The sequence below is a fragment of the Scomber scombrus genome, chromosome 20 (genome assembly GCF_963691925.1).
Source record: "Scomber scombrus chromosome 20, fScoSco1.1, whole genome shotgun sequence".
In the NCBI taxonomy this organism is placed as follows: Eukaryota; Metazoa; Chordata; class Actinopteri; order Scombriformes; family Scombridae; genus Scomber; species Scomber scombrus.
The window spans coordinates 10,826,960-10,851,745 of NC_084989.1; the positions used below are offsets into that span (position 1 = coordinate 10,826,960).

Here is a 24,786-nt window from a genome sequence, read left to right on the forward strand (position 1 = left end):
ATCCCTTTGAATAGTAAGTAAGTGGTCCCTTTTAGTTTTGCACACTGTACTCAACTGATAATGAAAAGATGTAACATATTTGACATATAGCTTGGTCAAATATCTTTTTCAAATGTTCGATATTTTCTTATTATCATAGAATCAGATTGTAGGGAAATAATGCCAGAACCTGTCAGTTAAAAAGCAGTGAAAAGTCAGCTCTCACAGTCTTCCCAACTTGTGGCTGTTAGCAAATATTAACAAATGTGTTAAATTGTGCAGCAGGCATCATAGTTTCATAGTTTTATTTCACAGCCTCTGGTCGTGTAATAATGTTAGTTTGTTTTACTGGGTGTTTGATCAGTTAGCAGCATTATCTTTGAAAAATCTGAAAATGCTATGAGGAAGCCTGATGGCTACCTCCCTAATGGTGTCTTACAGTAACTTGATACCATCTGGTGATTCAAACATGTAGAAATTAATCTGAAAAATATCTGACTCATTCTGATTCTTAGCCAAAAGTATGTCAATGGAGACACTAGAGAAAAAACAAAAAGATACGGTGGCTATGAAATGGTCAAACCATTATATTGCTCTCCTGCTGTTTTTAGCTCTGTGAGGATATCTACTATTCCTGCCTTTGGTACCATCATGGAGACTGTCACACAAAAAGAGGTAGGGAACTATATATACAACTGTTTGCATGGCTAATGTGTTTTAATCAAGTCATCTAAAAAATATTTGTGAACTACTGTGTGTGTGTGTGTGTGTGTGTGTGTGTGTGTGTGTGTGTGTGTGTGTGTGTGTGTGTGTGTGTGTGTGTGTGTGTGTGTGTGTGTGTGTGTGTGTGTGTGTGTGTGTGTAGCTGCTGGAGCGTGTCAAAATGCAGCTAGCGTCGTTCTTGGAAGACCCTCAGTATCAAGACCAGCACTCTTTGCACATGGAGATCATCAGGACATTTGGAAGGGTCGGACCTAACGCAGAGCCCCGCTTTAGAGATGAGTGTATGTAAAAGACAGGATATTTTTATTATTATTATTATTATCATTATTATTATTTATTCTTTCATATCCACAATGAAACCATGTATGAAATCTTAATTTTTGTGCTCTTCATCTGCACTAATCTTTCGTCTGTATGTCTTTTTACATGTCTGCAGTCGTGCTGCCTCACCTTCACAAACTGGCGCTGGCTAACAACAGCCAGGCGACAGAGAGCAAGAGGATTGATATCGCCACCCAGCTATTCGAAGCCTACAGCGCCCTCTCCTGCTGCTGTATCCTTCTATAGGTCTTGTTTAACAGTGTCTAGGAATAAGCATACAGGATATTGGTCTGTCCGGATTTCCTTTTTAATGGGAGGACTTTTTTTGTTGTTGTGGTCCTAACACTCTCCATATACTGGTGCAGGTAGCAGTTTGAGTGTGTGAAACTTGAGCAGAAGTTCGCTTACTCATGCTTCTTTTTAATAAGGGTATGTATTTCCAAGCTTTTTACCAGGAACCAATGTCAAAGGTTGGCTACAGTTCCTGGTAAGGTGTCGTAACCACAGTATGAGTCAGTGGAAGGCCGTTAGAATAACTGGTCAAATGCAAGCTGCTCAGGTCAGATGTGTTCCTGTGTATCTGCTTGGTGTGTATCAGCGTGGCCCTGGTGCCTGAGTGTGTGGTTAAGTGTGTGTGTTGGCAGAGTTTGCCTGTCATTTGGCAGGAGGAGAAAGGGAAAATAAGCTGTCTCCATTTTGGGGCTTGAAGTAATTACAGGGTTGGTTAAGCAAAGGAAAGGATGAGAGAGAGAGAGAAAGAGAGAGCGGAGGAAAGTAACTGAACATCAGCTTCAATCCGTGGTTACAGTTCCCAGGATGGGGCTCACGTTTACATTACCTCTCCGCTGCCTCTGCCATCCTTCTCCTCTGTGATTCTTTCTCCTTTTACTTTTTCCTCCTTTCTCACACTTTTTCCTCTTTCTACCCTGTCACCCCTCTGCCACCCCACCCACTTCCAACACACACACACACACACACAGACACAGAGAGAGGACAGCTGGTCTGAGGTTCATTCCTGCGGATCTTTGTCAGGCTGTGATTTTACAGTGCAGTTGTATCCACGAGGTATAGACCTAACCTCAGAGGCTTTACCTCCCACTGCACTCCGTTCTCTTGTAATCAATGTGACAAGCTCTGAAATCTTACACTCCCATCTCTAAAAATACAGATACGTTCACTCTGTGTCCCATATAGCTCCAGTGGCTGTGGCAGGTGGCAGAACACATGCAGTCCTGGTCGAATGCGGGGTGCCGCACCGAACATCTTGTGTGAACCTGCTTTGGTGAACATGGGTGGAGTTTGAGTGTTTATACAATCAAAAGAAAATCAGTTGGTTTTTTGGTTGTCTTGATGACAGTTGGACCTTTGAAACACCAGCTCTTTAGTTCATATGTTCATACACGTAGCGAGAAAAAGAAGAAAGAGGTTATACAAGCATTCTGAGATAAATACATAAAAGGGTTATAACAATATGCAAAGTCAGTTTTGTTTTTGTTTCTACAAAATTTTGATTAGCTACAGTGAATTTAAAATAAGGGTGTGCTATCTTTTTTTTTAAACCGTGTTCATTCCCGGATTTGTCTTCAAGGAATACATTTCAGAAATTATTACAGAAGCTTTTAAAATGAAGCCCACATTTGGCTTTCTGTAGTCTGCACTGCAGCTCGGATAGTGCAAAGTTAACATCTTCTCCTTCTATATATGCTTTCATTCATGGTGCTGCCAGGTGCTTTTGCTCAAGAGGTGTTAACGAACTGTGCTGTAGGTTTTTAATCCAACCTTAACTTCCTGTTCAGTCATTTCCGAGGAAGTGATGGTCAACCACTTCCTGCCTGGCCTCAGGTGTCTCCGGGCCGACATGGAGCAACTCTCACCAGAGCACGAGGTCAGCAGGCGCAGACATGTGTCCACACTCAATGCATGTGGAGGGGGCGGGGGGCCGGGGGGGGGTTCATGCATGTATTCAGACACTAATGTTATCAACACACAGACAAACTCACCAACACAGTACAGTATCTCATCTGCATTCTTCGGTCAGACTGTCTCCCTCATTCGTCACACTCCAAGAGGGATGTCACATAGCGATGGTAAAGACAGACTGTCTGACTCTTCACCTCTTTCTCAGAAACAGTCATACACACACCTCTACCGGATTTATTTGTGTCTCAGATTCGCACACGTTACAATTCATGTGAACATTTTCCCGAGGTGACTAATGATCAGCTGACTCTTTTCCTTCTCTGCACATCCACTCCGTCTGCAGACTTCATTCATAGACAGGAATTCTTTTTCTAAACTAAACCGAATGTAGTCTCATTTAGGAATCAACATGCATCACCATTTACAAATAGTGTCCTAAATTTGTCACTGAATCAGATCAACCTTGCATGCTTCGTACTAATGAAGTCATTAAAAACAGTCATACAAGTGTTCTATAAACAACATAGCATTTTTGTGCTTTGTGAAGGTAATATTTCAGCTAAATCTGGCTCTTTCTTTCTCTCTGCAGGTGATTCTGAGTTCTATGATCAAAGAATGTGAGATCAAGGTGGAAAACAGAGGAATGGCAGATGCACAAGGGTGAGAACAAACACACAGTCTCTTTTCCACCACCACTGCTTCTAAAATGATCTGCAAAGCATTGTTGTTTTTTTCATTGCATGAGAGGCACTGACAGGAACAAGTGATGGCTTGAAATTTGTAATTCAGTAAAAAGAAGAATCAAGAGGGGGAAGAAGTTCTCCTACCGTGAAGAGAGGGGTCATTTTAACAGAACTGGGAGCGGGCCCATATTGTGGGTTTATTCCCGAGGGGAGAGGGGAATGTAAGAGTGTTGGAACTAGACTCATTATGTGGGTATCTTCACAGAAAGAGAAAAATGAGTGGAGTTGTTTTGGTAAAGCTAAGAGAGCTGGAACACCAGCCACAGTGTGGGTATCTTTTTAGAAGACGTTTCTCCCATCTTGTTAACATGTGTTTGGGGTTCATTAAAAAAGAGAAGTGTGTGTGTGTGTGTGTGGGTGGGTGTATTTTTGTATATTTGTGAGTGCACATGAGCTCAGATTTTGGGTGTGTTCCCTAAAACCCTCCATTAAACTCTCGAGGTTAACATCTCTGTGTTTGTGCCGAGACATTTTTGTTCCTCTTTCATTTTGGTCCGTCAATCTTTCTTCAACTTCTCTGAGTATAATAGATGAGCTGGATCTTTATTTTCACAGCATGAATCTTTTAAGAAGTTTTGACCTCAAGGAATGCAGATTTGTTTTGAAAAAAGTTCCGTTTAATTAGTCATATACTTCCTGGTATGAAATATTACCCCAAACCCTGATATTTTTTGCTTAACATCAACATCAACTTAATGACTTTCTGGACTTGTGTTCCAGTCTACTGAATGTCAAACTTTTTAATGCTCCTACAAATTTCTCTGCCTTCTTTCTCCATCGTGCCATTAGACATTCCTTAACTGGTCTCACACGCTAGGAAACATCTAGTAGACGTGATGATGCACACAAAGTCTGAACTCCCTAAATTCATCGATTTCAAATTTCCGTCTGCGCTGAGATGTGGCGTTTGTCTTTCGGTTGAGCAATACAGCAGTTTGGCAGAAGGCAGTAACTGCTCCGTTGTCTCAGTCTGAATCCCCCTATCTTAAAAGAGGAACTGATGGAGCCGTTAGACTGTAAAAAATCAGGAGGGGCTGTTTTAGCAAACAGCATTTCCCCTCTGAAGTAGAGTAAAGGCTGTCTGAAGCTCGTCAGCAGATAATGGGTGATAAGAAGTGAGGTTATATGGATCCATAGAGAGATTTCTGTTGGATAAAATAACCTAAATCTTAATATACTCGTCCTGATTGAGGATCTTATTTCACATTGAGTGCTTTCGTTTATGGCTGTCCCTCACTCCATACATGTTAAAAAGAAGGGCTTACCATGTTGCGTTATCAAATACAACTTTCTTTGTTTAATGTTTTTCTCCATAGATCCATGTCCATTGCATCCAGTTTGGTCGGTGAGGACGCCAAAACCAAGTTCCTGAGTAAGATGGGTCAGCTAACCACGTCGGGTGCAATGCTGGCCAACGTCTTCCAGAGAAAGAAGTGATCTACGACACTGACTTGACATTGACTTCAACCGCTGCGTCTACAGTAACTGACGACCGCCCTGCTGCCTTCGGGAGCATTTCATTTTACTGGAAAAAGCATTCGTTCAGCTTAACATAGTTGAAAAAATGTATTGTTCATTCATTTTAAAGAGATGAAGGTTTGCCGACAGTTTTCTCATGACTTGATTTCAAATATCCAGTGCAGCGGGACGACCTGCTGTTTAAAGAGCAGCAATGTTTTTTGCAGTGAAAGCTGAGGTTTTCCCCTCTGCTCATATCCTCTCCTTAATTCTTAATCATGACGAAAGCCTCGTCAATGACGAGGGATTTTCTTTTATGAATCGGTGTTGTTAACATTTCATTCCAGAAAGAGGAGAGTGCAAGAGGAAGAAAATCAACAGTATTGAGATTCACCCAAAGTGATAAAAAGGGACGTGTTTCCTGGACATTTCTGGACTTTAAAGTTTGACCGAATTTCATTTAATTGAAAGTGCAAAACTTGTTTGAGAGAGGAGCTTCACTCATCTCTTGGAAACAAAACTGAGAACAGCCTGCTGGATTTCATTTAGGATTTTTAATGGGCGCCATTTTGGAGCAAAGGGTTCTAGGACAGTTTGCATTAACTTGCATGTCTGATGAAATTACACTGAAGGTTCGAACCACAAAACGGCTCTCAGAATGCCTCTGTACAGTGTGTCTGTATGGCTCAGAAGTATCGCCTACTTGAAACTATAAAAATTGTCTTGCCTTTTATTTCTTCAATGTCTGTCTCTGGTTTCTGTTTTGATAGCTTCTATTTTATAACTTATTTATGTCTTAATGAAGAAATACATACTTTATTCCAACTTCCAAAGAAATTTGCACTTCACTTTACTGTTTTGTTCTTTATATATATAGTTTGTTTTGTTTAATTCAGAGTCTTATACACATTAAACATTATCACTACTGTTAATGAGTTTCTTTTTTGTTTATCCATTTTGGCAATGTGAAGTTGAAGAGAACACTGATCATAACTATTCCCTCTCTGTCCGTTGCATCTTGTCTCTCTGTGTTGCAGTGTCTCTGATAATTGTACCGTTGTTTCTTTTTCTAAAGGGTATTTGGTTCCGTTTTTTTTTTTTTTTCTTTTTTTTTCTTTTTCTTTTTTTTGGGGAAATGCTCTAAGACAAACAGTAAATAACTGTATCATACACTGAACTGAAGAGGATGGTACTCAATATGTATATTTGAATTTGGTGTCATGGTGTAATAAAAGATGAAGGTCAGTTGTGTAATTAAATGTACTTCTCTGGACGCCTCATTGAATGTGTCTTGGTGTATGTGAATGCACGTATGCGTATGTGATGAATGGAAAGCATCCTGAGTTATGGCTCAAAGTGTCGACAGGTGTTGAAGGCAGTAAAACAAAGTCATTACACAGACAAACACATGCTCCTGCTGCCCCCGCCCCTCATATCCAACCCTTTGATGTGGTCTATTGTCTGCTCAGTACAACAAACCAAAGTCCACCTTAAGGGACATTCCCAATAACTTGCCCCAGATAAATCTAGAAATAAAAGCTCAGGTGCATCTCCAAGGTTACAATATTTTTTAATCTATCAAAAGGAGAATGATCTTACCAGCAGACTTTATCAGCTTTTAATGACAGGACAAGTTAATTTCAGTATTATCAGTAAAAGTGATTTTTCACAGCCCTGATTGACCTGTAGTGGAATCCAGTATATTGATTTATGCTGGAGATAGAAACAGGCCACGCAGGTCTGTGGGTTTTTTTTTCTCTTTTTAGTGGTTGAACATTACGTGAGTTAACTAACATCATCCTTGATAAAGAACATAATTTGCATATTCAAGCTAATATTCAACCATCATCGCTGATAACTCTGCAGGTGGACAAATAATTGATATGCAGCAGGGGTGGAACTTCAGGGCATGGCAGCGTTGCGTGTATGTGTGTGTGTCCAATTCTTGTGTGGGCGTGCCAGTGTGTAGATATGCAGTGCGGTGCGTTCACAAGGAACACTTGTTCTTTGTGTCAAAACAACCCTCTGGTTGCCAAGACCCTGTGTGGTCATGCAAATATGTGTACCTGCATGCACGTCTGCATGTGATCCAGTATTTTCTGTGTTCATGTGCATGTGTGTGTGTGTTCATGAACGCTTGCTCTGCCTTTTATTGGTGTAGAAATGGCGTCAGCCGGCAGCTCTTACTCACAGGAGGGACTTGGGTGACTCAGGATCACATCTGTTTCCAAAGCAAGCAGAAGCAATGCAGATCCAATCTTAAACCACCGGAACATGGTGGCTAAGCCTTAATGTTATTATTCCACTCTGTTCTGTGTGTATGTGAGGGCCATGTGCATGTTTTTCTACCCTGTGTCTTTTTCAGTGTTTTCAAGGAAGGGTTGCCTAACCCTTCAAGCATCCTCCAAAATCATAGTACCACAACAGGCTGTGGCTGATTTCTGCTGTGGGATGAGTGTGTCTTGCATTAATGGGAACCATTCAGCAGGCCTATGTCCTGTGTATGTGTGCATTTTTGTGTATATGAGTGGTCTGGAATATTATAACTTTGTAATATAACTTTGACTTGCTGTAAGTGATGCTAAGCAACACGACACACATGATTACAGAGCTACGCAGTCTTTGCTCTGACCCAGGTCATTTGAAGTGTGATTCTTGTAAACCAGCATGGCGTCCGCCTGCAGTGGATTTACATTTTTATACATCAAAACATGTTACATCGTTACATCTGTGCTTGAAGTGGGGGGCCTTACAGGGACTTCTTTATGTGTCTGCATCAGTTTGGTTATTTGGGAGTGACCTTGGTGTGAATGCTCAGAGTCAAGCTGAGGTTTGTGATTGCTAAAAGAGTCCAATCTGGCTTTTAATTGCTACTGTGCAAGCTACAGAGGCCCCACCACAAAACAGCTTCTCTCAGCATGTTTTTACGGGAAGAGGGGGAGAGGGAGGACAGAACCCATTACCTTCACTGGCTCAGCTTAAAATCCTTGTTATACTTCCTCTTTCCCCTCAGTTAAACAGCTTATAAACTAAAGAATCCTGCAAGTATCCACTTCCATTCATTGTGGTGATTTTCAAAGAATCAGTTGACTCTTGGTCATTCATTGTTATGCATTTGCAGGATAATTTGTATACTGATGTTTCTGAAAACATCTGGAATAGCATTACTTCAGCATTGTGTGCTTACCACTAACACAAATATTGGAATAACTGTTTTAAAATAGATACGTTTGTCTTTTTCTAAGGATCAAATTTCTTGGCATCTTTTTTCCCCCCCCTTTGCCTGTTTTTTCTTGTGCCAATCAACCCTATACTTTATCCATTCCCATGCAATGTAATATTTGCATAACTGTCACCTTGAAGAGAACATATTCTCCACTTTCACACAAACCTTCCCTCTCTTGGTTTGCCAGAGTAGGCTGGGCCCAATCTGTCATGCAAATTCTGAGGGAAATACACCCTGTGCTTTTTTTCCCTCTCACCCTCCACTTAGAGCCGGGAACAAATATTTCCTGGAGGCTGTCTCCAATACTTTTGAATAAATGACTTCTGTAGCCCATAGATATGGTCATGGCTGTTCCAGCAGGACCCACGCTCCAGGAACTATGCTGAGACCTGCCTACTCACTCCCATGATGAATGGGAGAAAATACAGGAAGTGAACTCTATGAAAGTGACCACATGCTTTGCCTCCAGCTTATGGGGTGATATCTGAATGCTAATATGAATTTGATATAAGGTCATATCTCTTGTTTGGCCAATAATGAAAAGTACCACAAACTGAACTGAATGTTTAATGCTGGCACATGTGATTTGGGTAGACTGTCACAGAATGTAATGACAGCATTTCTAATTCCAATGTATAAGGCTCATATTACCAGAAAACCTTATTGTACATCACTGACAACAATGCCTACTTTATAACTCATATTCTGAGAAAGAATAGTGCACAGAACAAGGAGGGAGAGAAGGGGATGAGCTTTTTTTTCTTCTTTTTTTTCTAATGACAACGTGGGAGGAGTTCCCTCCCTCCCTAAAGCCAGTCAGTCAGTTTTTACAAGCTGTTGCAAGCAGCTCCTTCCACAAAGCGTGGGTGACAACAGAAGGAAGAGGAGAGACGTGGAGAGGTGAGAACCGCAGCTGCCTTACCGGGTATCGCGGCGCAAGAATGCCCTGTGAATCAATGTGGAGGTTCGGCCACATTTACGCACACAAGAAGAAGAAGTGATTGACTGTACGGACATTTCAAGAGGAATCTGGAAAGTCGGATATTTGCTGCTTGGCTGAGACTGAAAAGTTTTTCCAAGAACTTGTCTTCATCAACCAGCAAAGATGAGGCTGAACCTTTCAACGATTTGGATATTCCGTGGCTGGATAACATGTGTCATTGTCACCTTTTACGCACAGGTAAAAAAAAACTTAACTTGAGTGTATAGCAACCAAAATAATTGATAATTACTTTATTGTGTGTCCTGTCTCATCTCTCTGCTTTTAATGTGCTTTCATGTTAGGTTGGAATGAGAGAGGCAATGCAAAAAAAAAAAAATACAGATGTTTTTCCTTGAGAAGATAGACAAGGAGATATGTAACAGTAAACCAGAATATGTGTCATCACCTCTGCTGATTTGTATAAACTGGACAGAGGGAGAAGCCAGGGGAGGAGGGTGTTGGATTTTTACGCGCGGACACTGACTGGAAAAAGTTGTGTTTGGATCGAATCCACCTCTCCTGTCCTGACCGCAAAATCGCCGCTGGCGGCTGGATGTTCCTCTCCCTCCACCAAGCATTCTCTCCCGGCCCAAAGGGGACCCGCTTAGGCCAAAAGGTTAATCAAGAGCCACATTAGGAGAGGTTCTCACAATGAGGTGCAGGGGCCAATATAGATCCTACAGAAAGCCACTAAAGAGAAAGGGGAAAAGGTTTTATACATTTAAATTAAAACTGCATGCACTTGATTACATGGATGTGTTAATCATGTTGTATATAGCACAGAACTCTATCATTCTTTATCTTATAGCTCTGTGATTGTGTTTGGCTTGGGGTTTTTAGGGTTCCCTTTTAGTCTTGATTTAACATCATCATCAGCTGATCCTCTGCCAAGGTTAAATTTGAGGGAGGAAAAAGTGAATGGCCCATGACATGTTGTTGTCCATGTTGTTGTTTAGTCCAAGAAGCTAACTCTGTCCAGGTGGAGTAGTTTACAAGATGTGGTTGTAGTGGTGGGACTTCTGGGCACCAGCGATCTATCACTGCCTGTTTGCCTGCATTACTGTAAGCCAGCATCGTTATGACTATGACTGGAACAGACGGTCTCTCTTCCTTTGTTTTTCCTTCTTCGCTCCACCAAAAGTGTTGCAAGAGATAATACTTGGGAGGGCACTACATCTTATCCATGCAGTCCAACAAATTTGTTTCAAGTAGTGGTAACAAAAGTGAGCAAAAACAGATATTGTGCCCAGAAAATTAGTCAGAGTGTGGAAAGGAAGTTATGTTTTTCATCGACATTTTAAGGTGACACTGCAAAACTTTGGCTTTGGTCTGTTCTCACCATGGTCTTGCCATTACTGACTCACAGTACCCCTGAAGAATTCCCCTTCATTTTCTTGGTATTCAACCACTTCATCCAGTTCACTCCAAATTCATTTCTAACTGTGTGTTTGACATTGAGCAACACAAGATTACTTCAAGATGTTGAGAACTTTAAAAGTCAATATATCATGTGTGAGTTGAGCTTTTGGTGAATTAATTTACTTGCCTACCCATATGTCCCCTGTTCTATAAAGCTCATCTATCCATCCATGAATTCATCCCTGAATGTGCACACTCATTCAACTAAAATCATAATACCTCTTTCCCAATTCCCATTCATCTGAAGCGGGAAGTCTCCTACTCATCTGTGGTCTTCTTCATCACATGCTCTCCCTCCTGTTGCTCCAACCATCCATCCATCCATCCTCCAGTCCACCCACCCACCACAGCATCAGTAATCAGTGTTATGTCTAACTCAGCTTGAGCAATAACACTGTATTGCCTCAGGCCTGCAGATCCAAACTTGATTTAACCATGCAGACAAGAGAGACATTCACTTTATAGATGTTGCATCCCGTGTAATGACAAAAGAGCTTTGTGTGGGGGAAGGAGGATAATTTATAATTGCCTTAATACCTTTAATATTGCTTCTAATACCTTCAGATTAACCCCTGTCTACTTCTATTGTAAATATTAACACTGATATGAGCTTTTAATCCAGAGTATGGTTAGTATCATAATATTGACTAACTTTCTAGCTTTTCTTTCTATTCTGAAGAAGTCACCTTTCCTTAAGCAATTACAACATATGTCAGTTCATTTGCACCAGAGGTTTTTTTCTCAGGAAACAAGTTACTTGATACTCATTTTTATGAACTATGTAGCAATGAAGTCAGTTTCCTAAAAAATGGCAAACAGATGCACAATGTTTTTGAGGATATGAGCCTCTGTTTAAGTTTTAAACATGTTAATCAGGAGTATGAGATTGTGAAAAAAATCATTTAGCACAGGTAAAAACCACAACATGTGCAGGTGGCACTTCAAAGGACTTTTTTATGGCTTAAAAAAATGATCACAGGTGCAAACATTATACAAAGATTCAATTGTTGTGCAATATGCTTTTACAGCACCTTATCGTGGATCCCTGAAACACCTACAGGCCAAAAAGTCACACTGCTTCTCTTGGCTTGGCGCCAACTGCCGTTATGCAAATTCTCTAGCAGCTTGACAGTAAATGGAATGCACTCTACGTCCTACTCCTGTTCGATAGGATCATATAACTGCTGAAGGTTTTTAAAAGATAACCAAAACAGGCTGGAAAAGATGGTCAAATATTTTTTACAGTTTATGTTGGAAACACACACACGCAGAAAAACACACACACACACACACACACACACACACACACACACATACACACACACACACACACACACACACAGTTGTTTTTTCCACCACTTCAGAGGACATTTCATTGACTTAAATTCATTTCCTGGAGACTTATCCTTAACCATAACCACCATATCCCTAACCCTAACCTTCACATAACCCTAAACTAACCATAACTTTAAAGTTGTCACTCTTAAATTAATAATTTACATTCCTTAAGGATAGCAGAAGAAGTTACTAATGCGTAAACAGTGAGACACACACGCACACACGCACAGACGCACACACACACACACACACACACACACACACACACACACACACACACACACACACACACACACACACACACAACTTAGCTTAGTTAGCTTTGAGGTTAGATTTTCTATCTTCAACTTTATGATAACCTATAATCATATAGGGTGGATCAGTTCTTTTCCCTCTTACGTATATATTTAGTGACTCAAAATGTACTACCTCACATAACTCAAAGCCAATGTTTAGATGTGGTAGTGACAAAAATATAATTTGCAGCATTCTTTTGGCTTCCTGTGCCCTCTGTCCCACTTGTGGAGATTGACCACTCTTACAATTGTAAATTTTACCTCCACCTTACACCATACATCCATACATCCATACATCCATACATCCATACATCCATACATCCATACATCCATACATCCATACATCCATACATCCATCCCAGCACAACGACACATGCCTCTTAGCATGGGAACCTCTCCCACTTCTGTCACTTCTGTCTGCTGCAGCACATGGTCCTCATTAGTGCTGCGGTCCGAGCTATGAGCACTGTGCATCATTATGCCTCTGGTTAGATTTTAAAACAAAGACTGGCTGATGTGTGAGAAGCTGAGTTAAGGTAATTAAACGCTTTGCCAATGTTCATGTTGTTCTGTCGTGCCTGAGGCTGGAGAGACATTGAGACTAAACAGAGTCTTAAGTGGAGGTGTGAGAAGCAGAGGGAAATAACAAGAGAGAGGACATGTTGTAAAAGACGATGTCCCCTACCATTCCTTGTTTTTGATTGAAATTGATACTATTGCTGTATTTTTAAATGTTCAATTTTGTGCTCAGGAAAAAACAATTGTCTCCTGGAATCAATTCTGAATCAAGGCTTTAACTAAATTAAAAATTCAACAAAAGTAAGATGGGTATTCACAAAAGCAAGCTTTTTCCAGTTCTTTCAACAACATCTCGTGGTCGTCCTCTTCACAATTTGCTCAACTGTCATCAAGAATTAACTTCCCTTATCAAGAAGTAATTGTTTTCACAGGGTTGGCAGCTTTATATGACACTGAAGCCCATTCAGTTGCAGGAAATTAAAATGAGGAATCAATTACGTGACTTATCACAACAATTGACTGCATGACTATAACGTCCAAAGTAAATGATAACTGCAAGATGAAGAGACTCATGCAGTCATTTCGGAAGCTCTAAACTCTATGTAGTATTTATTCTGAATATTGCCTGTGGGAAGAGCAGGAGGATGGATTTGTCACTCTTCACTTGACTGGCCTTATATAGGACTGGAACTCATCAGAGCCAGTATTTCTGTACAATACAAATTATAGGATAAGAGTGAATGAGTGTATAAACTCATAGGAAGAAGGAGCTTTCAGAAGGGCTGAAGGAGTAAAAGAAGGTCAGAGTGCAGTGAGACCTATAGGTTGTATTTTTCTACGTTTATATATAGACGCTGTGGCTTTGGCATCGCTTTTGTCATAACAGCCAGATTCTCTAATTCAGCAATGTGGCAAGCCCCTAAGTTTGGGTGGCTGTAGGGTGTGTGCAATATGTCTGTCTAGCCACATGTCTTACCTTTAGGGCCCCTTTTTTGAATTCCCATTCATTGTTTAAAACATGGACTGATCTAACACCGTTCACTTTCCTGTTGCCCGTAACAAGAGCTCTGGTACTCTCTACTAATGCTATAGCACGCACTGTTGAGTGACAACAGGAAACATACTATAGCATTATACCAATTTAAGCATGACCTTTTAAGAACTATGATACTTTTTAGCTTAACTGCTGCCAAAAGACTTTCTTTTTCTCATCACTTAGTGTAATAAGCAGTTTAACGAACAGGTCATCTTTCCAAAAGCTAGTAATTATCTTTAAATGGAACACGAGTGGGAATCAGGAGACCGTTTGCAGCCAAGATGTGTTTATTAAGTCCAAGCCAACTGGAGATGATTGCATTTAATTTCAGTTGGTTCTCCTTGTGTAATTGGGTACTATTGAAGTTTGGTTTGCTGGTTTGGAGGGTGCACAGTCGATGTGGTCAGGTGCTTCTGAGAGTGTGGAAAGAATTCCTGGGCATGTCTTGGAAATGTTTTAACCATCCTCTTCCTCTCATTACTCACCGCCATCTCAAAATATCATCTGCAGATTTAAAAGATGATCTTAAGATGGAGAAAGATGGACATAGTAAAGTATAGCATACACCATAAACCATGAAGCACTAACTGAACAATGATTCTGATTAAGCAAATCATGGTGATTTAATCAGCTTTAGAAAATATGATATATCTTAATATTCTCTAAATATTCTGTATGCTGTACAAGAGTTCCTGTTTCTTGTCATACATAAAGCTAAATTAATGTTTTGTCTTATTATCTTTTAGAACGGAGTCTCCAAATCTCTTCAGTGTGATGATAAACATTATCTAAAAGGCTCCAAATGCTGTGCCAAGTGTAAACCAGGTAATAACCCCCCCCCCCCCACACACACACACACACACACACACACACGTACAGGAATCAAGTATAACACAAGAATGTAGTGTGAGCATATTGAATGTCTGTCAATGGATTTAGCATAAAATAAAAATAGATTTCCATTCACAAAGATCCTTAGTTTAAAGAGGAAGTATGTTTATAAATGGAACATTTTGTGCACACACAATCTGCATTTACATCTGACCCACAAGAACTAGCTACCACTTTAGTAACAGGCTCTAATTTTGTCAATTGCCTTCCTCTTTTCCCTTCTTCCATTAGGTTTTTAGTGGTTACTGTGATTATGTACGGGTTGTTAAATCCATCTGTATTTCTTCTCTACCCTCCCTCTGTGTCTTTTTTTCATTTATTAGGCTACCGTTTGTTTTCTGAGTGCAATGGTTCCAACGAGACACAATGTATTAAATGTGCCCGTGGAGAATACCAGCCCGGCTGGACTCAAGAGACGCGCTGTCTTCAGCAGAAGTTCTGTGATCCAGGTCAGTACCTGCAGCTTGCGCACAGATGCCAAAACTTTGAAAGACTATTAAAAGGTTTTGCTACATATGCCTTTACTATACAATTGTAACAGTGCACCCATTAAATACCACTACAACAATAAACTATGATCACAGAAATGGCCACGATGTTCACTTTTTGTATTGAACAATGCTCTGATCACCACAGAGAGGGTAGCTGTTTCTGTAAATAATTTTGATGAGGTGAACTCAAAATAAAGAGTAAACACGTGTGAAACTGAAATTGCATCAGTGTGTTATTATCTTAAAGTTATCTGTAAATCCTTGTAACAAAATCAATCCCACAAGCGGCAACATAATATTAAAAAAGACTATGTCCAAACCAACATGAGACATTGTGGCGAGTTTGTTACAAGGATAGTCAGTGGTAGAGTCTATAATATGAATTCCTGGATATTAAGTGGTGCCAGTAATATTTCTTGCTAACGTGTACTGAAATAGCATATCACATGACATGATTATGCAACTTTTGATTTAAAAAAAGGATGAAAAAATGTAGTTTTAAAAACAATACTTTCCACTCATATTGTGGGATATTTGATTTGAAAGAGAACTTATTTTAATTTTAATTATAACTATTTTAATTATTAGTTAACTGCCCCTGCTGTTGTATCTGTGTGTGTCTCTGGATGTCTGTAAAACATATGGTCTCATGCTTGGGGCTTCTCTGTAAATGACCCCTGAGGACGTAATTGAAACTTTTTGCATTAATTCACTTTCAAAGAGCAACAGCCAATGGGGAAACTCCATTACTAGGCTGGACGACGAGTGGTGTAACTTCATCGTTCAATGAGTCAGTCAGTCAGCGACGGACATTCATGGTTATAGAGCTGGTCTGTGGCCGGTCCAGCCAAAAAGAAGCCTGTTATGATTTGCACTAAAATACTGCCTCATTTGACCTCCAGGTAAGGGCTTCATGCCAAGGCCTGAAAACCTTGAGGCAGAGGAACCATGTCGCTGCCATCCTAACTTCCAGTGCTTTCCCATCAACTGCGAGTACTGTGAGAGGATGCCCACCTGCCAAACTGGTCATGGACTCGAGTTGGACCCTGGTAAGACATAAATCTGCATCTCTAATAGTGAAGATATATCAAGCAATTATAGAGACTATTTATTACAATTTATCTTCTTAATTCCAGAGTCAACTAACGGAAGGAAGATTTGTGTTCCGTGTAAGAAAGGCTTCTTCTCTGCTGACAACAGTGCTGAACAATGCAAACCATGGACTAAGTAAGCATATACACATACATGCTCACACACACACACACACACACACACACACACACACACACACACACACAAACACACACTCTTTTTAGCCTGGAATATTTTGACATTGTGAAGGGAAAATGCATTGGGGTAGGTGTACTCACTGCCAGTCATCTGTTATGAGTAATATGCACACCACTTCCCCTGGAACCCTGGAACCCTGGACCAGACACCAGCTTCCACTGCTGGCCGGATCTGTCATGACGTTGGAGAGAAAGAGGGAGAATTTTGTTTTCTTCTTTCATCTGTCCTTCTCTCTCCTTCCACCATTACCACAATCCGGCCAACTATAAAGGCTGGTTCACTATAGAGGGAAAAATTGAATGTCAACATGTACAAGTGTTCCTCTTTACTGGCCTCACTGGGCTCATCCCTGGTGAAACGATACCTACAAGTGGGCAATTAACCATCTGGTGACTTGTTGTAGACGAGACAACTTAGAACTCAGCTCTCTTAAGACAGTAGAGATGGTTGTGGATTTTGGATTTAACACAACCCTAGCCACCCAATTCACCCTGTGTGGCTCCCCAGTCGACACTGTAGAGTCCTTGTGCTTCCTGGAAACCATCATCAGCCAGGACCTCAAGTGGGAGCTGAACATCAGCACCCTCACCAAGAGGGCCTAGCAGAGAATGGTACTTCCTGCAGCAGCTGAAGAATTTCATCCTGCCGAAATCAATGATTGGTGCACTTCTACAACACCACCACTGACTCCATCCTCAACTCCTCCATCACCATCTGTTGCTCTGCTGCAGCTTCCAAGGACAAGGGCAGACTGCAGTGTATCATGTGTTGTGCTGAGAAGGTGATCGGCTGCAATCTGGCGTCCCTTCAGGACCTTGATGGAGCAGGAAAGATCCTAGCAGACCCCTCTCACACCAGTCAAAAACTAATTGAAACATTCCCCTTTACCAAGATGCTGTTGTCTGTCAAGACCAAAACTTGACAACACAAGAACAGTTTCTTCCCATCTACAGCCAACCTCATCAACATCATCATCAAGGTCCAGGACCCCCACCGATACAAACATTAGACTGTAGTTACTTTCCACTGAAAATAGTTGGCAACACTGAAGACCAAGGCAAATTCCTTGTATGTGCAAACCTGTTTCTGATTCTCTGTTTTCATAATTTCATCCTCTCTCTCCCAGTTGTAAGGCTGAGGCCAGGAGTGAAAAACGGCCAGGCGGCGCTCAGACTGACGCAGTGTGTGGACCACATGTCACTAGTAAGACAGAATATCATGCCACAAAGTCAATTTAATGCATATTGTATGTGACAACCGCATAAAAACACCTGACAGAATTATTATGTCAGCTGCAGACATGTATGACTCACAGTAGAAAAAGCAAGCTTTGAACTCATCTCTCTTGCAGGTGCAGCACCCTCCTGGGTTCTAGTTTCATTGCTGTCAGTCATCACTGTTCTCTGTTTGCTCATCCTGCTCCTCTTCTGCTACAAGGACAAACTGAAATTACTCTCTGGTAGGTTACAGACTGCACTCATCTTAAAGTTCTCCCTTAACTTTATTGTTTTATTACTGTTCTAATTAAGATTGCTACACCTGAGTTTTAATCAGTATTAAGGTACAACGTGTTGTTTTTTTGTCCAGTAAATCTGCGCTCCTGTGTTCAGAATCTGAAGAGGACTAGAATACAACAGGTAAGACAAAATTTCAGTTGAATGGACGTGGAAACACTCAGAAATATTGCAAGTAATTTCACCCACATATTAGATTGTTTATTAAATATTCGATCAATGGAAGAATTAAAAACAATTACAGCACTTGTATGTCTTACTACATGGATTTTAAACTTTTTTTTTTTTTTTTTTTACAATTCATGCATTCATGCAAATAAAACCTGCTTACAATTTTTGTTATGTTCTAGGAGACCTTGGCCCCTCTTTACCACAGCGGAGCAGCAGGAGGATTAGGAGGCGGCCCAGGAAATACCAAATGTACACCATGTGAGACGTCCAAACTCATTTGCCAAGCCCCCCACAACCCTGCTGATGAGACCCCATGTACCTATCCCACCACTGTTACAGATGTGAAGGTGTCACTGCCCCTAACAGGGAATATGACAGAGAAAGAAGGGATAAAGGGGAAGACAGTGATGGAAGAACAGAGCGAAAGGTCTGGGGAACCTGAGGAGGTGTCTGAAGAAGAGGAAATTGTGAGTGTGTCTCCACTGTTGGCAGGCTCTTGTCTGTGTGTAATGTCGGCACGTGAGCCACTGGAAGTAGGAGAGAATGAGGACTGTAGCCAGGCTGTCAGCTCTGGGATTCCCAGAAACTGCTTCTGTGGAGGGCTGGATGCAGATGAGAGGGGGAAAGAGGAAAAAAGTGAGAATGAAAGGGCAGACAACAGTGAAAAATTGCATGACAGGGACCAAGAAAAGGTTAATCTGTACAAGAGTGAGACAAGTGTTTCATCTCTTGTCTCTTTGTCTCCTCCTCTCCACCACACCTCCTCTGTAATCCCACCATCCAGCCCACATCCTGAACTCTGCCTGCCGTTGTCTCAGGCTCAGGCAAGGCCAGAGTTCAAACCCCACCTGAAAGACAGGTCACTAGGGAAACAGGAGGAATTATATAGACTCGTAAGCACAGACTCCTCCTCCACAGTGAATAGCACCCCCAGTGCAGCTTCTGTGATGACTTCAGTCAGCCCTTTGATGACGTCCTCATCTGTCGGAGATCTCTATATGGACAAGCCCATGGAGTCCTCAAGCCAGGAGCACGGCCAGGGACTTTCCTGGGGTGACAGCAGAGGAAACAAGCTCTCTTCTGGGGACTCGGAGCTGGAATGCCCACCTGAGAGTCTTCAGAGTCAGCTGGCAGAACCAACTCTTACCTCAGGTAGGTTCAAATGTAAAAACTTCAAGAATCCCACATAAACTGTATGGAAGCTCATTTCTGTCAATAAAGAAAAATAAATAAATAAATATATCTATTAGGAATGACAAAAACAGAAACATTCATGATTACTCAAGTCAAAATGATATATACTTATTTAAATTATGACTTAAAAAAAAGTTAAAATGTTAAATTTCCAAAGTAAAAACCTTTTACTAGAATTATTAGAGTCAATCAAAATGCTGAGTTAGTGGGTCAAAATGATGACTTTTCAAGACAAAGTAATTATTAATATCTAATAATTATGACTTATTTTATTATAATTTTAATAAGTCATACTTTTATCTTAGTATCTTATAACACTGACTTCATATAATTTGGCTGTAAAAGTCAATTTTTAATTGTTCAGTTGGTAATTATGACTTAGAAAGTCCAAAAGATTTACAATTTAAGTTTTTTCACTTAAAATCAATTTTTACTTATTATTATCTACTTTTCAATTGTATAGTCAACCTTGTTATTCTTGGTATTAGACTTGGTATCTCATTTTCACTGATTATTACATTTTTTTTTTTTTACCAAGTTTATCATTCTTTTCTTTTTTTGTGTCAGAAATGGGCTTCCATACATCTTCTTCTGTCAATTCCCAGAAATATAAGCTATTCTTAGCTCTTTTGGGGCAGTACAAAGATGCTATGGAAGACAATATTTTTGCTATGACTCCTCATTTTATTGTCAATGAAAACTGAGTGCACAGTTGTTGTGTGCTTTCGGGATAATGGCTCATTAAAAAGACTGTGGGACCACAGTTGTGTTTGCCAGGTGGATTTTGTATTCAGTGTTTGAGTAGGCAGTCAACCCTGTATTGCAACAGAGTCATACCCGTACATGATTTGATACACTCGCAGTGTTCTGTTTCCGCAGAATAAGTGGAACAATTCACCAAGAATAACAGAATGAAATTTTAGTTGGTTTTAATGGAAAGTTTTACTATCACATGGTTGAACTTGTATTGTTCTCTTTGAGGCCTTTACAATGCTGCCAAAGAGAAAAATCTCCAGGAAACATATTTATGCATTATGCCTCAAACACTAAGTGGTTATGGTTAGTTTAAAAGCTGTATTATTAGAGCAGTCTGCTCAGGACAGTGGTTAGCTCAAACTGGGGTATTATTAGGTAACATGCTGAGGACAACATATAACAGAGAATTGGTTTTCAGCATAAGAATAGGAGGTTTGTGTGATTGTTTCCAGGAAATATACTTTATCAACGCCAGTGTACCAAGAAATATGTTTTATCAACGCCAGTATTGATATTTGGAACCCAAATTTGGGGGGACCACACATGGAGCAGGAATAGGATATGTGTGTGTGTTTGATGAGCTAGTGAACCGCCAGAACCACACTCTAACATACACTGTTGTGTGTGTGTGTCAGTGTGAACTATGCCATGTACAATGCTCCTGTTTACCCGGAGTTCCATAGGGTTGCGCAAAGTGACCACAGCTTTAATTGAAGCAAGATGTGAGCAGCTTGAGTAATACTTTTATAACTCTGCCTACCCAACAAAAACACACATACACAAACTTGTGAAGATTTTTTTGGACTCTCACTGATGACTGGATACTTTAATTACACATTTACTGGCTTGACACGAACACCATTTCCCATCATGCAGTAATGACAGACTATTAAATAGAATTCCCACACATGATATTTAAAGGTCAAAGGTCACACATGTATACAGAGTTTTTAAACACCTCCTCCACTAGAAATCAAAACATTTTGAAACATCAGTCTCATCTGCTGGTCACTCTCTGGAGCAGTTTTGGGGTTAACCAACCGGCAGTCACCCAGGTAAAATAAGCAAGATTTGGGCAGATTTGTAAATGTGTGGTTTTTCTTTGAGGTCGAACATGAGAGATGTTCCACAAGAGTTCAACTTTAGTCCTTGGTTTAAAACCTCTGTCAGTAGATGATATTGCTGCTGTTGTTGGGCATCCAGAAAAATCAGCTTGGTATTAAGGATGGATAAACAGAAGAACCCAAGCAGATTCCATAAAGCTTTGTTTTCCAAGTTGTGGTGAAATGACATATTTTCAAGCCAGACCTCTCAGACTGGTATTCCGGGAAAGGCTCTCAGATGGGGAGCACAGAGACGCTGTCGTGGTGAGTGTGTGATTGTGTGTGTCTGTCTGTCTCTGCAGCTTCATAGGGCTATGGCAGTGTGTGTGTATATTAGTAAAAGTGTCTGCTAGAGTGTGTTTGCTTACATTTTACTGGTGTGTGTGTTTGTGCACGGATGTATGTGTGAACAGACGAGGCATTAGCTGTGAGTCACGGAGGGTCGGCTCATTCTGTAGACTGGAAAATAGGAACCAGAAACTTAATCTGGTGAAACATCGGTTACACACAGAAGCACATAATTGATTTCCTAACCCACCTGGTTGGCTCTGATGCTTATGTGATCCGAATGAAAACAGTAAGTCAATTAATACAAATGTTTTTTGAATGATATAAATGAAGTTGAGATAATTCGTGAAACATTCTCTTTGGATAAACATGTTGTTGGACAGAATAAAGGTCATAAAGAGTTGAACAGTACTTTTGCTGCATTTATTCAGTCATGTGTTTAAACCATAAACCTTTGCAACTGGCTTGTTTTCAGAACTCTTGATTTTCTCACGCTAAAAAGTGCTAGGCAGTCTGAAATGGGCAAAAAGGATATGATATGGTGGTGTATGAAGCCGTGGCCTTTCTGTGGTCATCTTGCATGGTCATTACACCCACTGTCCATTTGTCATCTGAGGTTAGCCAAGATTTAGTCCCTTCTTCACTTGCGTCATGAATAGGGGAAGCTCTGTCTGCCTGTGTGTGTGGTGGTCTTACACAATTATACCATATACAGATATATATATAGTATATTTGTACACATTACCCAATAAGGCGTCATTTCACGTAACATTTTTACACCAGTTACATAGGGAAATGTTGATTCATTTGTCATGAGTTACCCCCGCAAACCAATGGTTTCTTCACACTACCCCCACTTAAGGAACATTGTCCATAAATCATGTTACTTCACTTCCAACATCTTATTTTCTTCTACTTCTCATGATCATTTTCCTCGTTCTCCCTCCAACATCTTTCCATTCAGGTCAGGTGTCTGGGAACAACAACACCACCTTCATCTCCAGCGGTCAGGTGATGAACTTCAGCAGTGACGTCATCGTCGTCTATGTCAGCCAGACATCTTTTGGCAGTGATGGGGCAGAGCTGGACGATGCATTCGGTAGCCCCGTCCAGGAAGAGGCCAGTGAGACAGCTCAGTTTTTCGAGAGTAGTCTGAGGTCACCAGGGGACTCCATTACCCACAGCACCTTGCAAGAAGAGACACTGCTTGTCCGAGAAGTGATGGAGGAGCGGCCACGTGGAAAGTGAAACTAGTGGCTGTATTTTATGTCAGTACCATGATCATCTCCATACTCCATACTCCCTAAACATCAATTACACACTGAAAAACAACCTTTGATGATTTCTGTTGCCCTATACTGTATGTGATAGCTCTTTTTGACATTACAAATTAGGGAAGTGAAGCTAACCATCCACTCCTATATTGATTTATCTTCTATGGCGTCCCATTTCCCACAAAAGTCATCGAACCGTGCCTTTAGCATCTCACATGCCTTTTTTCATTTTCCAGTGGAAAGCTGCAGGCATTTTTTAATGGAAACTCCCTCCATTTCAGACAATGATGGGGAATTTTGTTGGGAAATGGATGTGGAACTAGGGTTCAGACTGGAAGAGCGTCATGTTTTTACTGTTTGTATGGAAATTGCAGCTGGGTCCTCATGCAAAGAATTTACTACATTCCTCATTCCCACTTTTTATCGTCAAATCAGAGAGTTTAAAGCTTGTAGACTACCCCGTACGAAAACACCCAGCCAACTAGTTTTTAGCTTTTCTGAGTTTGACATTTGGATGATTTGAAGAGTTTCCTTACAAAATTCAATATCCACCATGTGGAAATGATGTGCTTCCCCTCACAAAATCTTATTATGAAAGTAAATATTTGGATGGTAGAAAATGTAATCTACTAGCTATATTAAGAGTTGGCGAGAACAAAGTTTGTTCAAAAATATGATGAATTTATGACATTTCTTTGAGTGAATCCTCTCTTTTTGGGGTTGCAGGGTCTAACAAAAGCTTTGTTACAATAGAGTGACACATCCAGTTTTGGTGCGATGCTTGTGTGTATGTAGACTTTTTAAAAATTATCTTCTTACTGCACCATGAGTGCAGTTTGTGTCTAAGAAAAATGCTATGCATTTGATAAGCTATTTTGTTATTAGTTTGTCTTATTTTAGTATGTTTTAACATGCAAGTCTTAATGAAGAAAAGTAAAATGTCCGATTGTTTATAATGATTTGTTTTAAATAATTTTACATATCAGATTGTTTATGTATTATTTGTAAAATGAGAATGAATATTCCTTTTGTGCTTCCTCTCATTTGATTTGAGGTGTGAATGTTTTAAATGGAGCCATTAACAGCAGGCAAAATGCACACTGTAGGAGTTTAAAGGGACTGTTCACGTACAACCGTATCATATATATGCAGCCTTACAATAATTATGTACATATCAATCAAATCTATTGCAATGAATGACTGAAAGAATATTTTGATTGAAATTAAAAATGTTTTGCATCTAATCCTTTCATGGATGGTTGCCATCGTGCATTCTGTGGTTTCTCTCTGTCAACTTTCCTATTCTTGGATAGATAAATTACAATGAAAGAGCCATTTATCTCCTCCAGATGATCTATAATTTTTGTGAAGCCAAGCTAATTACACATGTGGCAAGCCTTCTTTGTCTTTGTCCCAGTGGTGACAGACAGGCAGCCTTTCATCATGGCTGGGGATGGCGAGCAGCTGTGAGGCGAAACAAATCTAGCAGTCAGACCAGCTAGCGTCACAGAGAGACCACATGAGAGGAGCTGGCAGCACTCATTTAGGCCTGGTTTGGGTCAGCAGGAGTATGTTTATAAATGTGTGTATGTGTGCACACTTGTGTGTAAGTTGTTTGTGAAAACAGGAAGTTATGACTGGATTTCACATGGTTTACATGAGACCTGGCGAGGCGGCCAACACAGGACCTGACTGTAGATTGAAGTGATTTCAACCTCCTCATGTGAGAAAATATTCAACTCTCATTTGACTGAAGATATATAGGAAGTTCTAACCCACTGTGTGGTGCTACAGTCCACCCTAGTGGTAACTGCATGTTAGGATGAGAAACATTTGTAATGGTTATGAAAATTC

The 24,786-nt window shown here is 40.5% G+C and overlaps 2 protein-coding genes across 4 annotated transcripts in view; both read left to right on the top strand.

The window, feature by feature from the left end:
- The window catches only part of relch (RAB11 binding and LisH domain, coiled-coil and HEAT repeat containing), a 32,850-nt gene extending 26,447 nt beyond the window's left edge, over positions 1-6,403 (top strand). For all 3 annotated transcript variants that reach the window (XM_062441908.1, XM_062441909.1, XM_062441910.1), the window contains 6 exons: positions 591-654; positions 845-983; positions 1,139-1,255; positions 2,820-2,908; positions 3,533-3,603; positions 5,003-6,403. In XM_062441908.1, the coding sequence (XP_062297892.1) occupies positions 591-654; positions 845-983; positions 1,139-1,255; positions 2,820-2,908; positions 3,533-3,603; positions 5,003-5,123 (601 nt within the window). In that variant the 3' untranslated portion in view covers positions 5,124-6,403. The remainder of the gene's footprint in view (positions 1-590; positions 655-844; positions 984-1,138; positions 1,256-2,819; positions 2,909-3,532; positions 3,604-5,002) is intronic.
- A 3,072-nt stretch (positions 6,404-9,475) lies between these two features.
- tnfrsf11a (tumor necrosis factor receptor superfamily, member 11a, NFKB activator) lies at positions 9,476-22,906 on the top strand. Its single transcript, XM_062441855.1, has 11 exons — positions 9,476-9,550; positions 14,707-14,785; positions 15,175-15,300; positions 16,245-16,391; positions 16,479-16,569; positions 17,759-17,835; positions 17,984-18,091; positions 18,220-18,269; positions 18,497-18,953; positions 19,005-19,469; positions 22,623-22,906. Exons 1-11 carry the CDS (start codon positions 9,476-9,478, stop codon positions 22,904-22,906), a joined length of 1,959 nt encoding a protein of 652 aa, XP_062297839.1.
- The last annotated feature ends 1,880 nt before the right edge of the window (positions 22,907-24,786 follow it).

What these genes read in the sequence shown, in the direction of transcription:
- tnfrsf11a (XM_062441855.1), top strand. Translation starts at nt 9,476, where the DNA reads ATGAGGCTGAACCTTTCAACGATTTGGATATTCCGTGGCTGGATAACA. An exon ending in TTGTCACCTTTTACGCACAG is followed by an intron (nt 9,551 to 14,706) that starts GTAAAAAAAAAC and finishes ATTATCTTTTAG; the next exon opens with AACGGAGTCTCCAAATCTCT. An exon ending in AGAACCAACTCTTACCTCAG is followed by an intron (nt 19,470 to 22,622) that starts GTAGGTTCAAAT and finishes CTTTCCATTCAG; the next exon opens with GTCAGGTGTCTGGGAACAAC.